Raw genomic sequence first — 12,188 nt, 5'->3', positions numbered from 1 at the left:
GAGCATATAAATTGGGGTAGGCAGTAGGTAATATAAAGTAGGTAAGAGCCTCAAAAATACTTTTCCCGAGGCCCCATGATTCTCTTAGCACGGCCCTGCATTGCCCGTGGGCTTCATGTGGCTTTTGAAAGCTTTTTGCAGTCAGTCATCCATTAAAACCAGATATTTCGATGAAATTGGTATCACCTTATAGTATATTTTCTGCTCTTTCCAAATGTGTGCTTAGTTTGCGTATATAGGTCTTTCAGAAACTTGACAAATTCTGGTTTTTTTTTTTCAGATTTGACGCAATTCTTTTCGATAATCGATTATCCATCAGAACTCGAAAACGGTTTGAGATAGGATAAGGTTGGTGGGGGTGTTTCATGATCCACTTCGGCTCGTCTGTCATCCCCCCCCCCTCCTTTCGTTTGGCAGAATTGGTCGGATTCACCCTCTGTATATTTTAGAATACATAAGTTGAACGTTTGATAAAAAAAAAAACTAGACTTCGAAGAGAGAAACACATTAAAAAATCGAATTTCACGTGCCTCAAAAGTATAGAAGCACAGAATATCAGATTCCAATATGCCACGTAGATTTATGTAGCAAAAGGGTGCTTCCTCATTGTTGCTGCATGAATCTTGAATGTTTTCGTGATGCCGAAATGCACTCAGACCTCGAACAAGGAAGAATTGTGGATATGGGTACTGAGGTCAGAAAGTAAATCTGTTTCTCTCAAATTTCTTTTGAATTAAATCTATTTAAACACGAGGCATCTAGAGATGTTTTTATTACCGTATTTTCATAATATCAAACCGTTTTATGGCAACGCTATTTCCAGAGCCCTGTTTCCCGTGGGGCCCATGTCCATAAGGAGGCAATTTGATTTTTAATGGGGGGGGGCAATTTGAGTTTTTTTATGAAGACATGAAACCTTCCGAACTCCCTTAATTTTTTGTATAATTGTTCAAATTTTTAATCAATTTCATGATGTTTTATTACATTTTGGTTTAGTTTCTCTTTCAGTGAAAGGGGTTTGATTATGGGTTCTTAATGTTTTGTGTCCCACAGAAAATTCGTGCCACCGGCCCCCTGTGCGAGGAACCCTGATTAAGAGTGAGAGCGAGAACCACTGCTTTTGCCTAAAGTAAGAAATGGGGAGTTAGGGAGGGGGCAAAAATCCCTAGTTTTAAATTTTAAGGAGGCAAAGCCAAAACTAATGGTTATAAATAAAAAAAAGCAATAAAAAACAAAACTTTTTCTATGACATGTATAAAACTTTTTCTTATAAAACTATGAAGTTTCGTGAGGGGAGGGGGATACCCCCAGAAAAATTACGGAGGTCACCTGGATTTCAGATATGCTTTGGTGGTACGTGGTCTATAAAAGGTTGGGAAATACTGTTCTATGTAGGAATATGACAAAAGTGTTCAATTTTTTTTATACATAGCGCCGAGAAAATATTTTGTTATATTGAGCAGCCACAACGAACTAGAAATTAAACATGCCTAAGTAAAAAATATGTAGAAGTTATTTACATATGCAGTATATATGTACATTCACGTGAGGGCATTTTTTTACTTTTGTTTTGTAAATGAAACTGCTTTGTGTAGACCGCTTTTCTTCTCTGCTTGGTGATTTTTTAATGCATATTTTCTCATTTTTGGTATACATTTCGGATATTTTAGTGTATATATATTCGGGGGTTTTTTTTCTCATGCGTTTTTGTTTTTTTTAAAGGACATTTTGGATATTTTACGCATTTTTGGGTTTTAAATGCATATTTTAGCACTTGAAATGCATGTTTGGCTTTATAAAGTGCATATTCGCATATTTTTTAAACCCCGTTTTTGCGACATTTTTACTTTTTTTCTTTCAAACCGAGCACAACTTATGTCTATCGCCATGAGCAGTTTACTACCTAGTGAGTTGTGCCAGAAATGTGTAAGTGTATGTACCTTTTATAGTCTCAGTGGGTATCTAGGATGATTTTATGATTTTTCAGTGCTGCCATCTATACTCCAGAAGTGAAGCGATTGATGATTTTTGTCGCACCACGGCCATTTTCTGCACACGAAGGCTAATTTTAGACCGGGACCTACAATTTATTCCCGATTCCGATCGGCAGGCTTGTTTTTTATACTCATTGAGAGGTTGGTGCTCTAACCCCTCGATGGGGACTTCCTGCGGTAAGCAATTTTTTGTGAGATTCGTGTCACCGTTTTTTTTGTATCCCTGTGCCAGGAAAGTTTTCTGCCAAGGACGAACCGGGTATCGAACTCGCGACACCTCTAAACACCCTTTGGTACTTTAGGCGAGTATTTTATCGACCTGGGCTACCACGCCCAGAAGAGAAGTGTAATGACTGAATATTTGTACTGTTTGTAGGCCTGTTCCTATCTGTGGCGAGACATTTTAACGGGAAGATCGCCTCGAAGTTGGGAACCACAGAAAACCAACTTCACAGCCGATTACCACTGGGGGCGCTTGAACCCGGGTCCCCGCGATTCGAGTCCCTGAAGTCCATAGAAGACCCGGACGCTGTCCCTTGAGGGATATAAGCCCTTCACCTTATTGGGTTGGGTCCCGCTGGAGAGGAACGGGAATGACGGGGTGGGGCCTCCACGGGATCTCAGCCATGGGCGCTCACCTCGGCCCCCCCTCCCCCGACGATGCGAGTCCGACACCACGACCACTCGACCACCACAGCGGCATTTTTACTGCATATAATCCGGGCTCTACTTACAAACTATGAGAATGAATTCAACGTGAATTTATACATTAAGATTTTTTTATGAGGTTCTTCTATTAATAATATTCATCACACAAAAATAGATTTTCATACAGTAAAGTTTTTGCTAAGTGTTCCTTTAGGGGCCGTTCAAGTATTACGTCATCATCGATAGAGGGAGGGGGTTTCCGATTTGCTGAGTTTTGATGCTAGGGGGGGGGAGGGGGGTTTGGATGATGCTTACGTCATCAACCACCCTTTATGAAAATATAAAAATTTTAATGGCACCTTACTCGGTGCGCCAAAAACGAGAAAAACCTTTCGATAGTTTGTGGGCACTTGAAGTAACATGCCCCCCTTATTGATATAAGTGCCCTACAAAGCCGCTTTAGTGATCTCTAAATGTTTCGCGGATCCAAGTGATCTGGAAATGCAACCGGACCACTTAAGCGCTCTGGAAATGAGTCCAGGCCGCTTAAGTGCTCTGGAACTGTGCCACGCATCGCTCAAATAATCTGAGAATGTGCCGCAGGTAACTTGAGTGATGTAGAACCGCACTGGGAGGCACCTAAATGCTTTAAAACTACGTCACATGTCACTCAAGGGATCTCTAAATGTGTCACCGATTAAGTGTTTTGGAATTTTTGATCGTGGGAGGGCCCCCTCCCCCATGTACGTCTCTGATCCCACCAATATGCGTTAGGATTCAGAGGGGCAGAGCTGATGACGAAATTTTGCTGACAAGCGGGGGGGGGGGTGTCAAAAATGGCTAAACATTTGCTTACGTAATACTTGAACGGCCCCTTATACATAGAAACAAAAGTTTTATTTGGAATGATTGATGATGTCACATAATTTCTCTCTCATTCGTACGACTGTCAAAAACATATCACTGAAGGAAAAATGTTGCGTATCAATCTTAACCTTTACACTCGAGAGGTGACTCTCCACTTGATTTGACACAATAATTCGAGCGGTACCGATGTTTATTCAGGTATGGTTTGGGCAATATCGCTTCATGAGTGTATTCAACAATACATGAGTATAAAACAACTGCCAATATTTAATATGTTTTTTTTTAGATTTAATTGTTATAAAGTATATATGTCTTCGCGTTAGTTCGAACTCGACAGTCGCGGCAATAGAAATATTATTTTCAAAGTTACGGAACCCAATGAGCATGAAATACGATGAAGGAATAGGTTCAGGTAAGATGAGTTCGATTTTTCGTTGATGAAGGCCGAAATTATACGTCTATGCATAGACTACTTGACGATAGAAAGGAGGATAGCAGTGGTGAAGATAGCGATGAAGTAGGAGGTGTAAGAATGAGAAAAATCAGGGTAATAGATAGTGAATGCGAAAGCGACAATGAATCCGCAGGAGACAGAAAATTCAGAATGGATAACGTGCACAGAATCCGACGACATACCGCAAAGAATACCGTGCGCGCGGTAGCCCACAGGTCGATACGATACTCGCCTAAAGTACCAGAGGATGTTTAGAGGGGGCGCGAGTTCGCGAGTTCGATACCCGGTTCGTCCTTGGCAGAAAACTTTCCTGACACAGGGGTACAACAGCAACGGCGACATGACCGCAGAAAAAATTGCTACCGCAGGGAGTCCCCCATCGAGTGGTTATCGCACCAACCTCTCGATGAGTATTAAAAACAAACCTGCCTTTCGGCAACAAATTGTAGGTCTCGTTTCAAAAATAGTCCTCGTGTGCAGAAAATGACCGTGGTGCGGCCAAAATGATCAAAGTGTACCGTTTGTATCCGGCGAAAGAGCCGCAGGGCCGCAAATGTCTTCAGACATAAAAGAAACATTAGATTTCTTTAAGTTATTTATTTGAAGTATTACGATAGATAAAATGTTAAAATATAAAATTTTTAAACGTTAAATTGTGTGTGGAATCATTTTAAGTTATCTGTAAGGGAGTTAGCTGCAAGGAATTCACCAAATATGTGGGGAAAATTGTCTCGAGTTGCTGGTTCGCCAGAGCGAAAAAAAGGCCTCGAGCGCAAAGGGTTAATAAGTGTTTCTGAAGACTTCGGAAAACAAAAGGATTCGAAATCGTCAGAATGGAAAAAAAAAAACAAATTCAGCGAGGCCCTACCGTGATTCGAACTCGGATTGCTGGATTCAGAGTCCAGAGTCCTAACCCTTACACCATAGAGCCACACGTTCACTTTATCAAATACAAGTAAGTAGAGTTTTTTTCTCATCATGCTATTAATAGCCATCGAATAAAAATCATTTTGGACATTGTCGTTATTTTCCGATTAATTCAATGCATAGCATTTTGACAATAAATTTTTCTTCCATTCCTGGAATACGTAGACGGCGTTGAAATCAGCATATCTACAAATACGGCCAGGTCTGGATGCCAAAATACATTGCTCAAAGTAGTTAGGGGAAATGTAGTTTTTATGTATTTAATTTTGATTTTTAAACATCTCAATTGATAAAGTGTTATAAAGAACATTACTAGGTATTCACAAAGAGTTTTGTTGCAAGAATTAACCATCAACTTAATTTTAATAAATAAGTTTATTAAATTTAAACAAATAATACATTTCATAAATAATTTAGTCCTGAAAATATTTTTTTAAATAATTCTGAAAATTTTCATTAATTCTGAAAGTTTATCTATTTGATAATTCAGGAAACATTTTTCATTAATTATGAATTCTCATAACTTGCGAAATATTTTCTCCATTAAGACGTGTGCTAAGCACTCGTCCGGCAATCGAGTTCGAGTCCCCGTGGGGGCAGTGGGAATTTTGTTCCTAGTAATCTTCATCTCCACTAATAACCAGTCTTTCGATGAATCTTGTATTGACAAGTGGGGAGGACATTTCTATATACAGAAGACCCCGTGTGTGTTTGCCACAAATTAATTTTGCTTCAATCTGATAAAAAGAAGCATCAACAGCTGAAAACACCACCTACCAGAAACGGCCAGAAAATAGCAGCAAATAAATTTGCCGTTCAAAAGTAAATTGATGCCAATTGCATCTAATATTTTAAGATAAAAATCATGTTCCCTATTTCCACCGTTTTATAAATATTTCATAAACTCAATAAAATCACGACAAATCTTTTTCAAAAGTTGGTGTTTAAATTGGATTCCGACAGCCAAAATGTTTCCTCTTCGTCATGGAAATTTGATAATATTTCAGTATTATTAGTAAAGTGGATTATAGTATGTAAAAAATAAAGGCTTTAAGCTTTTCGAAATTAAATAACTCTTTTCCTATATCAAAAAATGCAAAAAGGGGAAAAAATAACATCAAAAAATAATTTGATTTTGAGATGAAGGGATTTTTAATACTAGCACTAAAAGGAATGTATTTAATTATCCCGATAAGAACTATTTCTGAGAAATAAATCGAACGATTCCTGGAATCGTATTAATTGGATTTATCCGATCAAATATCTAAGTTCAAAGAGAATTTCGAGAATTATTGTTTTATTTTGCAAGTTTATCTTGTTTATTAATATCGAGTTCTAATATAGACTAATAATGTTCGGAATCAGCGCGACGTTGGGATGACGGTGACGCTGATGAAGGCATTTGATTTGGATCTTTTCGAAACTAATTAAATTCACATTTTTGGCCGCACTCACTTGACGTTTTGGCAAAGTAATTTGTGGGGACGACTTATTTTCTCATTAGTATCTTCTGTGTGTGAGGACCAATTAGTGGAGATAATATGTATACAGTGCCGGCGTAGCAATGCTCGATATCTACTATCGAATTAATTTACACTTTCTGTCTGTTGCTGTGAGTTCGTCCAATCACTGCACAGCCTTCAGTCGACATGCCTCTAAAGCCATTTCCACACTCGTGTTCAGGCTGTCCCAATACGCTCCGTGGGCAAGTAGCGAGGCCGCTCCTCCACCATTGGCAATAGTCGTCAAATGTTGGAGTCTGGGTGGTATTTCGGAAGGCTGGTCGAGTACCATCCAGCTTCCGTCCCAAGTTTAAAGGAGCCGCTTTCCTTCCCGATCTTCTAATCCGTCTGGCCATACATTGGTCGAAAAACGCCAACAGTCGCAACACGAAGAGTGTTCTGTAAAAACCAATTCTGTTCTTGGCAAACATTCTCCAAGGAATATTAGGCCAATGTGTACTCAACCTATGCCGCCGCCGCTTCTTTGCATCGGGGGAAGGCAAATATTGGAAGCAATATATTTGCGAATGACTATTTGGCCACGCGTGACACAAGAGTGGCCCTGACTTTATGCAATATGACGAGCCTGCTTAACGTATAGTGACGGAATGGGAGATAGGTCAGTTGCATTAGAAGGTAGGCGTGGCTATCGAAATACACTGCTTTAAACTTGTTGTCTATGTCCGAATTGTACGTACTGGACACTCCACTTTCCTGCTGATACCGATTGTTGATAGATAATTATTTTTCCCCCTCTCCCCGCATTTAATTTTTCCCTCACACTTCATCTATACTTAAGACAGGCAGTGGCATATAGTCATCGGCGTGAAAATTTAGATTTTTCAATTAACTAAGTTAATTATCCAATAATTAGTTGTTATAAAAATTTCAAACTCGAAATATTTACCCTCCAAATTGGTAAATTAATTTCTTGAAAAAAAGAATGCACACGGGTATCAATGCAACAGAATGAAAAATTGCTGTACAAGTCGACTTTTAGTGATTGACTTCTTGTTTCTTTTTAAAAAGAAGATGAAATTTTGAAATTGAGATTCTTTCTTTGAAAAGGATACATTCTGCATATCATCATCTACATTCCAGCGATTTGTGGTTATTGTGGTTACTGTTTTCACAAGCAAAAGTGATGAAAACCCCATTTTGCAAATGAGTAGTGACTGGTAAAACTGTTTTCAAAGCTCTCTTCCCTAGCTTTGGTTTCCTTTTTTGGAAATGATTCCGACTGAGCACACGGAAATAGTTCTAAATAAAATTTTTGAAATTCTATTTAAATATACGTGCGTTGGTTCGCATTTCAATGAAATATATATTTTTTAAATTAAGTTACCATCGTTTATTATAAGTTTAAAAAGAAATGTATCTAAATTCGCTAACAGAAAAAAAAAAAAAAACTTTGAAAAAAGCATCTGAAAACTGCCTATAAACCGAGACGTATGTAACGGCGGGTGCACTAACAACGGGACCCCGACTTCTGCAGGGCATCGCAAAACCTAAACTTTACACTTTCTCTAATTTAGGGGGTGCAATACAGTATTTTCTTTTGCGCCCGGAGCCTCAACCGACTTCAATCCTCTTCTGCATATACGCGTGTTGTGTTTTCTAAATCCTTTCAAATTACATACTGTATATAAATATTAGGGACATTCAAAAATTTCGCGCAACACATTTCTGAGAGCGAGAGGTATAACAATGAGGGTAACTTTCCATAAGCGTGGTCACCGCCAAGGTGGCGACTTTTTTTTCGCACCAAGCAATCGCTGCTTTTGCGGCAGTCAGGTCAAGATGCCTGATAAAGAACACATACAATTGCACAAAAAATTCAATTTATGTATTAAACGAAATCAACCTAATATGCAGTAATGAGCATTAATCAACCAAAATATGCGGGAAATGCCGCAAACTACGGAGAAATTATACACAAAAAATTGTATTTACAAAATATGCGCTTAATTAATGTGGTTTGATAATGGGTTGCCAAAACTAGCAAAACTTTGATTCGGTTATCAAGGTTGGAAATTTTGGCACGAAAAAAAGTCACCACGTTGTGCTGTTGATCACGCTTATGGAAAATTAATCTTTCAGGAATACAATCAGAGCCATCATGTGACATTTTTATTCTACATCTCGCACGACCCCCAAAAATGCTTTCCAAGGAGAGCCCTTGGTTACGAACCACTGGTCTAGTACATTTACTTCTTCTAACACCATCTACTATAGATAAGATAATGAGATAAGGTTAGGTGAATCTTATTTATTCCCCCTCCTGTCATAGGCGGAAATAGACTTGGAAGTCTGGGGAAGGGGCGCGGTCATTATTGCTGGGGGGCACGATGATGATGATGCCAATTCATATATACATTTATACATTAGATCAGTCGACTCCACCTTTGACGCTGGGGTGGGGGCAACCCACGCCATGCCTCCCGTGCAACTAACCCATCTGATAACAGTGAAGTCCAGTGCAATTGACCCTCGGATTTAATTGACAGGTTTCAGGAGCAGTGCAACTGACCCTCGTCCACGGAATGATGCCGAACAGTACGAAAAATATTCTGGAAAAACCGGTTCTGTTGTTCTTGGCAAGTATTTGCGAAGGAATATCGGACCAGTGCGTAGCCAAATTATGCTCCGCTGTTGCTTCTTTGCATTAGGGAAAGGCAAATATTTTGAGAATGACTATTGGGCCAACCTTGATATAAGTGTGGCCATGGCTTTACAGGATAATTTGATGTGAAAAAAAAATGCCTACATATTTTGTATTCTCACTGGGCTCTATACATCTTGATTATTCTTTGAAAAGAATATGGGTTTTCTGTTATATTTCTACTCGCAATGACGTAATCTCCCACCAAAACGGATCTTTGAACATTAAATTTAGCTTCATCTGAACATGCTCTGTTAGCACACAAGGAAAGCGTCCCAAGGTATCATGCTCAAGACATGACAAAAAATTTAAATACGTTCATCTCACCCAGGAAATACATTAAAAAATAGCGGTAGATTATAATTATTAAAGCCGCAAAAAATTATTAAAAATGAAAACAATCGGCTACTCATCGTCTCTCGCGCTTCTTGGCGATATATTTATAAAAAAACTTATTTTTTCACCTCTCTTTGTCTCTTTCTTTGTGAGTGCTGTATCTGATCATGTGCTGTTTGAATGTGCGTCACTCTAAGACTCTACGGGTTGCGGGATTTTTTTAATTCATTCTTATCCTCTATTGATATTCAAAATATTAATATTTTGAACTTCAAGCAGTACCGAGAAAATTTTAAGATCGAGAGAGAGAGGAGTGACTTTTCTTGATCATCATATATCTATGGCAAAGGAAAATATGTTGATTAAATTTTAGTAATGCAAGGATTTATTCACCTTGGTGGCGCAATCGAGGCATGTTGTGACAACTTTCGAAATGGCATTCATAAGGTTCTTCGTCTCTTTAATCACGTTGTCCACCTTCAAGTAAAAAACAAAAAGAACAACTTTTTTTCAAAACTTTAATCACAATACACATACACACATAGTATATGACTACGTAAATAAATGAAGTCTAATCTTCCCTAACGGACATTCTCAGTTAACGGATACTTTTCTGTGATCCCCGGTCCCGTGGAATAGGTCTTTAATGTATTGCACTCTTCGTCAGCAGACTCTAGATAGAGGACAGCAAAATCAGGCAAACTGATACTATACAAATCATGCAGGGTTTATAGGTAGCAGGACATTTTGCTGGCGATCCGTTGGTCCTAGAGGCATTCTTCCAATTAGGGAAAGTATCCAAATAGCGTGTAGTACTCACATATGTCATTCATGTGGTTTATGGTTATTATCGCAAGGATTACGGGGCACTCACCGATTTGAGGACTACATTGCCCGGGATGAGCAACCCTGGAGGAGAGGGGCAATGTTGCGAAGAGTAGGAATTCGCGAAATGGCATGCGGTTATTAGAGACTAGAGATTCTAGAGACTCGGACGGAAAAAATCCAAGAGAGAAGACGTGTTTGAAAGGCCGTTGTAGTTTAGCAGGAATTCTAGTCGCTGCAAATAGAACTGTGTTTCTTCGTTCTTAAATACTCCTTGTAAGTTTTTACGAATCGTCAAGTCCCGGCGAGGAACCCGAGAGACCCGCGCGACGGAACAATACATGCATGAATAATAGTAGCTTTTATAATTATGTATTTTTCTACTAATTTTCAAATCTAGTATACGTTATAAGGATAATTATTTATTATGGGAGTTATGCTATGTATACACATTACTACTGTTTTTAAATTTTTAGTACCCAGTGAAATATATTTTTTGTTTCATACTTTTCATAAAACATTCACCAAAATTTTTCCATAACCTATACTTTTAACAAAATAAGAAATTAAATGATTTTTTTGTTATTAAATGATTTTAAGTGCGAAAAAAAGTCTAATATCTTAGACATGTAAGATAAGATATTTTTTACATTGTTTCTATTTGAAAAAATAACGTGTTTTAACAAAATGCATGTGTTTACATATCACGTATAAAGATATTAATTGTATACGATTTTTGATCGTACTTTTGTGAATGTCGCAGCTTTCCCCACAGTCGGGTTTTTCACTGTGAACTGTAGCTGCTGCACAAACGTTGGCACGCGATCCAAGTTTTCGAGCAGTTCTTTTTTATGTTGGCCACCAGGAACCTGTTCAAATACATCAAACAATAAGTTCCTTTGAAGTTTTTGAGGTTAAACTTGGTAAAACTCAAATGCAAAATTGAATGAAATGGAACTATGGCTTATCTCTTACTTGATAAGAAAAATGTCGGACGACTTTGTAAAACCTATTTGCTTCTTCCGCTAAAAATTCGGCTTGCGTGAATAGATCCTAATGTGAGAGAAAAATATATTAACACTTTACATAAGATTCCTCAAAAGATCGATTATATTTTGGAGATGATTTTGGATGATTTTTTTAGGAAGAAAATTCATCTCTGCCTCCACGAGGACACGAACGAGTGCTCTACCCCTAAGCTGTGGAAGCAGATAGAATATCTCTTCCACAATTTCGGCAGCAATCAACTAATAGCTCATGAATGGCATAGCCCACCAGATGGCGATATATATGTAGAGATGTCACACGGATTGAACACGGATCTTCGCGGTGCGAGTCCGTCATTATGACCACTCGACCACCACAGCAACTAATATTCGATATATGTATACGTTTACAGGAAACGAGACGACTATAACTATAAGTAGCCGCGAGAATAGATATTTCCAGGCATGGCCTTGACCTTCGAAGACCGGACACAGCCCGCTTCCCATGTCAGAGAGATACCGAAGCGTTCCCGAAGGATGGGTGTACCCGGAATGTTTTATCATAAACAACAAAACATGTTCGCCTCATACGAAGAGAGCAAAAATAAAATATATAAAAAGGATCATCAATCTGAAATCATATAACAGATAAATAAATCTAAACAACAAAGGCCAATGGACAATCAAAATTATAAACAGGATTATAAGGTGATGGCGTATATAGTCTAGCTCACACACACACACACATGAAGAATCTAGCAATCGTCAATTAAACGAATGATTGTCGATAATATTGGGATATAAAATTTCGAATCGCAGTGGATCAGCTAATCACAGACATCCATGTTTTTACATTGTCCAGCTTCCGCGTATCAGTTCGAGATTGTCGGCATCGGTCTTCAGCAGTCATACCTCAGACATGGCTGCAATATATCTGTACACAGGGTGATGCAGAAAAGATGGGAAAAACTTTAAGAGGTGATAGTA

The 12,188-nt window shown here is 38.5% G+C and overlaps 1 protein-coding gene across 1 annotated transcript in view; it reads right to left on the bottom strand.

Annotated features, from left to right (window-relative positions):
* Nucleotides 1-12,188, bottom strand: part of alpha-Catr (alpha-catenin related) — a 278,683-nt gene that overhangs the window by 9,838 nt on the left and 256,657 nt on the right. The window contains exons 15-17 of the mRNA XM_089245109.1: nt 11,191-11,268; nt 10,962-11,084; nt 9,784-9,867 (exon numbers count right to left, since the gene is read on the bottom strand). Of these exons, the coding sequence (XP_089101235.1) occupies nt 9,784-9,867; nt 10,962-11,084; nt 11,191-11,268 (285 nt within the window). The remainder of the gene's footprint in view (nt 1-9,783; nt 9,868-10,961; nt 11,085-11,190; nt 11,269-12,188) is intronic.

Source organism: Pholcus phalangioides, unplaced genomic scaffold (assembly GCF_987345545.1).
Source record: "Pholcus phalangioides strain wild (caught in Gottingen) unplaced genomic scaffold, Ppha-v1.0 ptg000015l_1, whole genome shotgun sequence".
In the NCBI taxonomy this organism is placed as follows: domain Eukaryota; kingdom Metazoa; phylum Arthropoda; class Arachnida; order Araneae; family Pholcidae; genus Pholcus; species Pholcus phalangioides.
The sequence above is the reverse complement of the archived record's forward strand: the minus strand, read 5'-3'. Positions and strand labels throughout refer to the sequence as shown.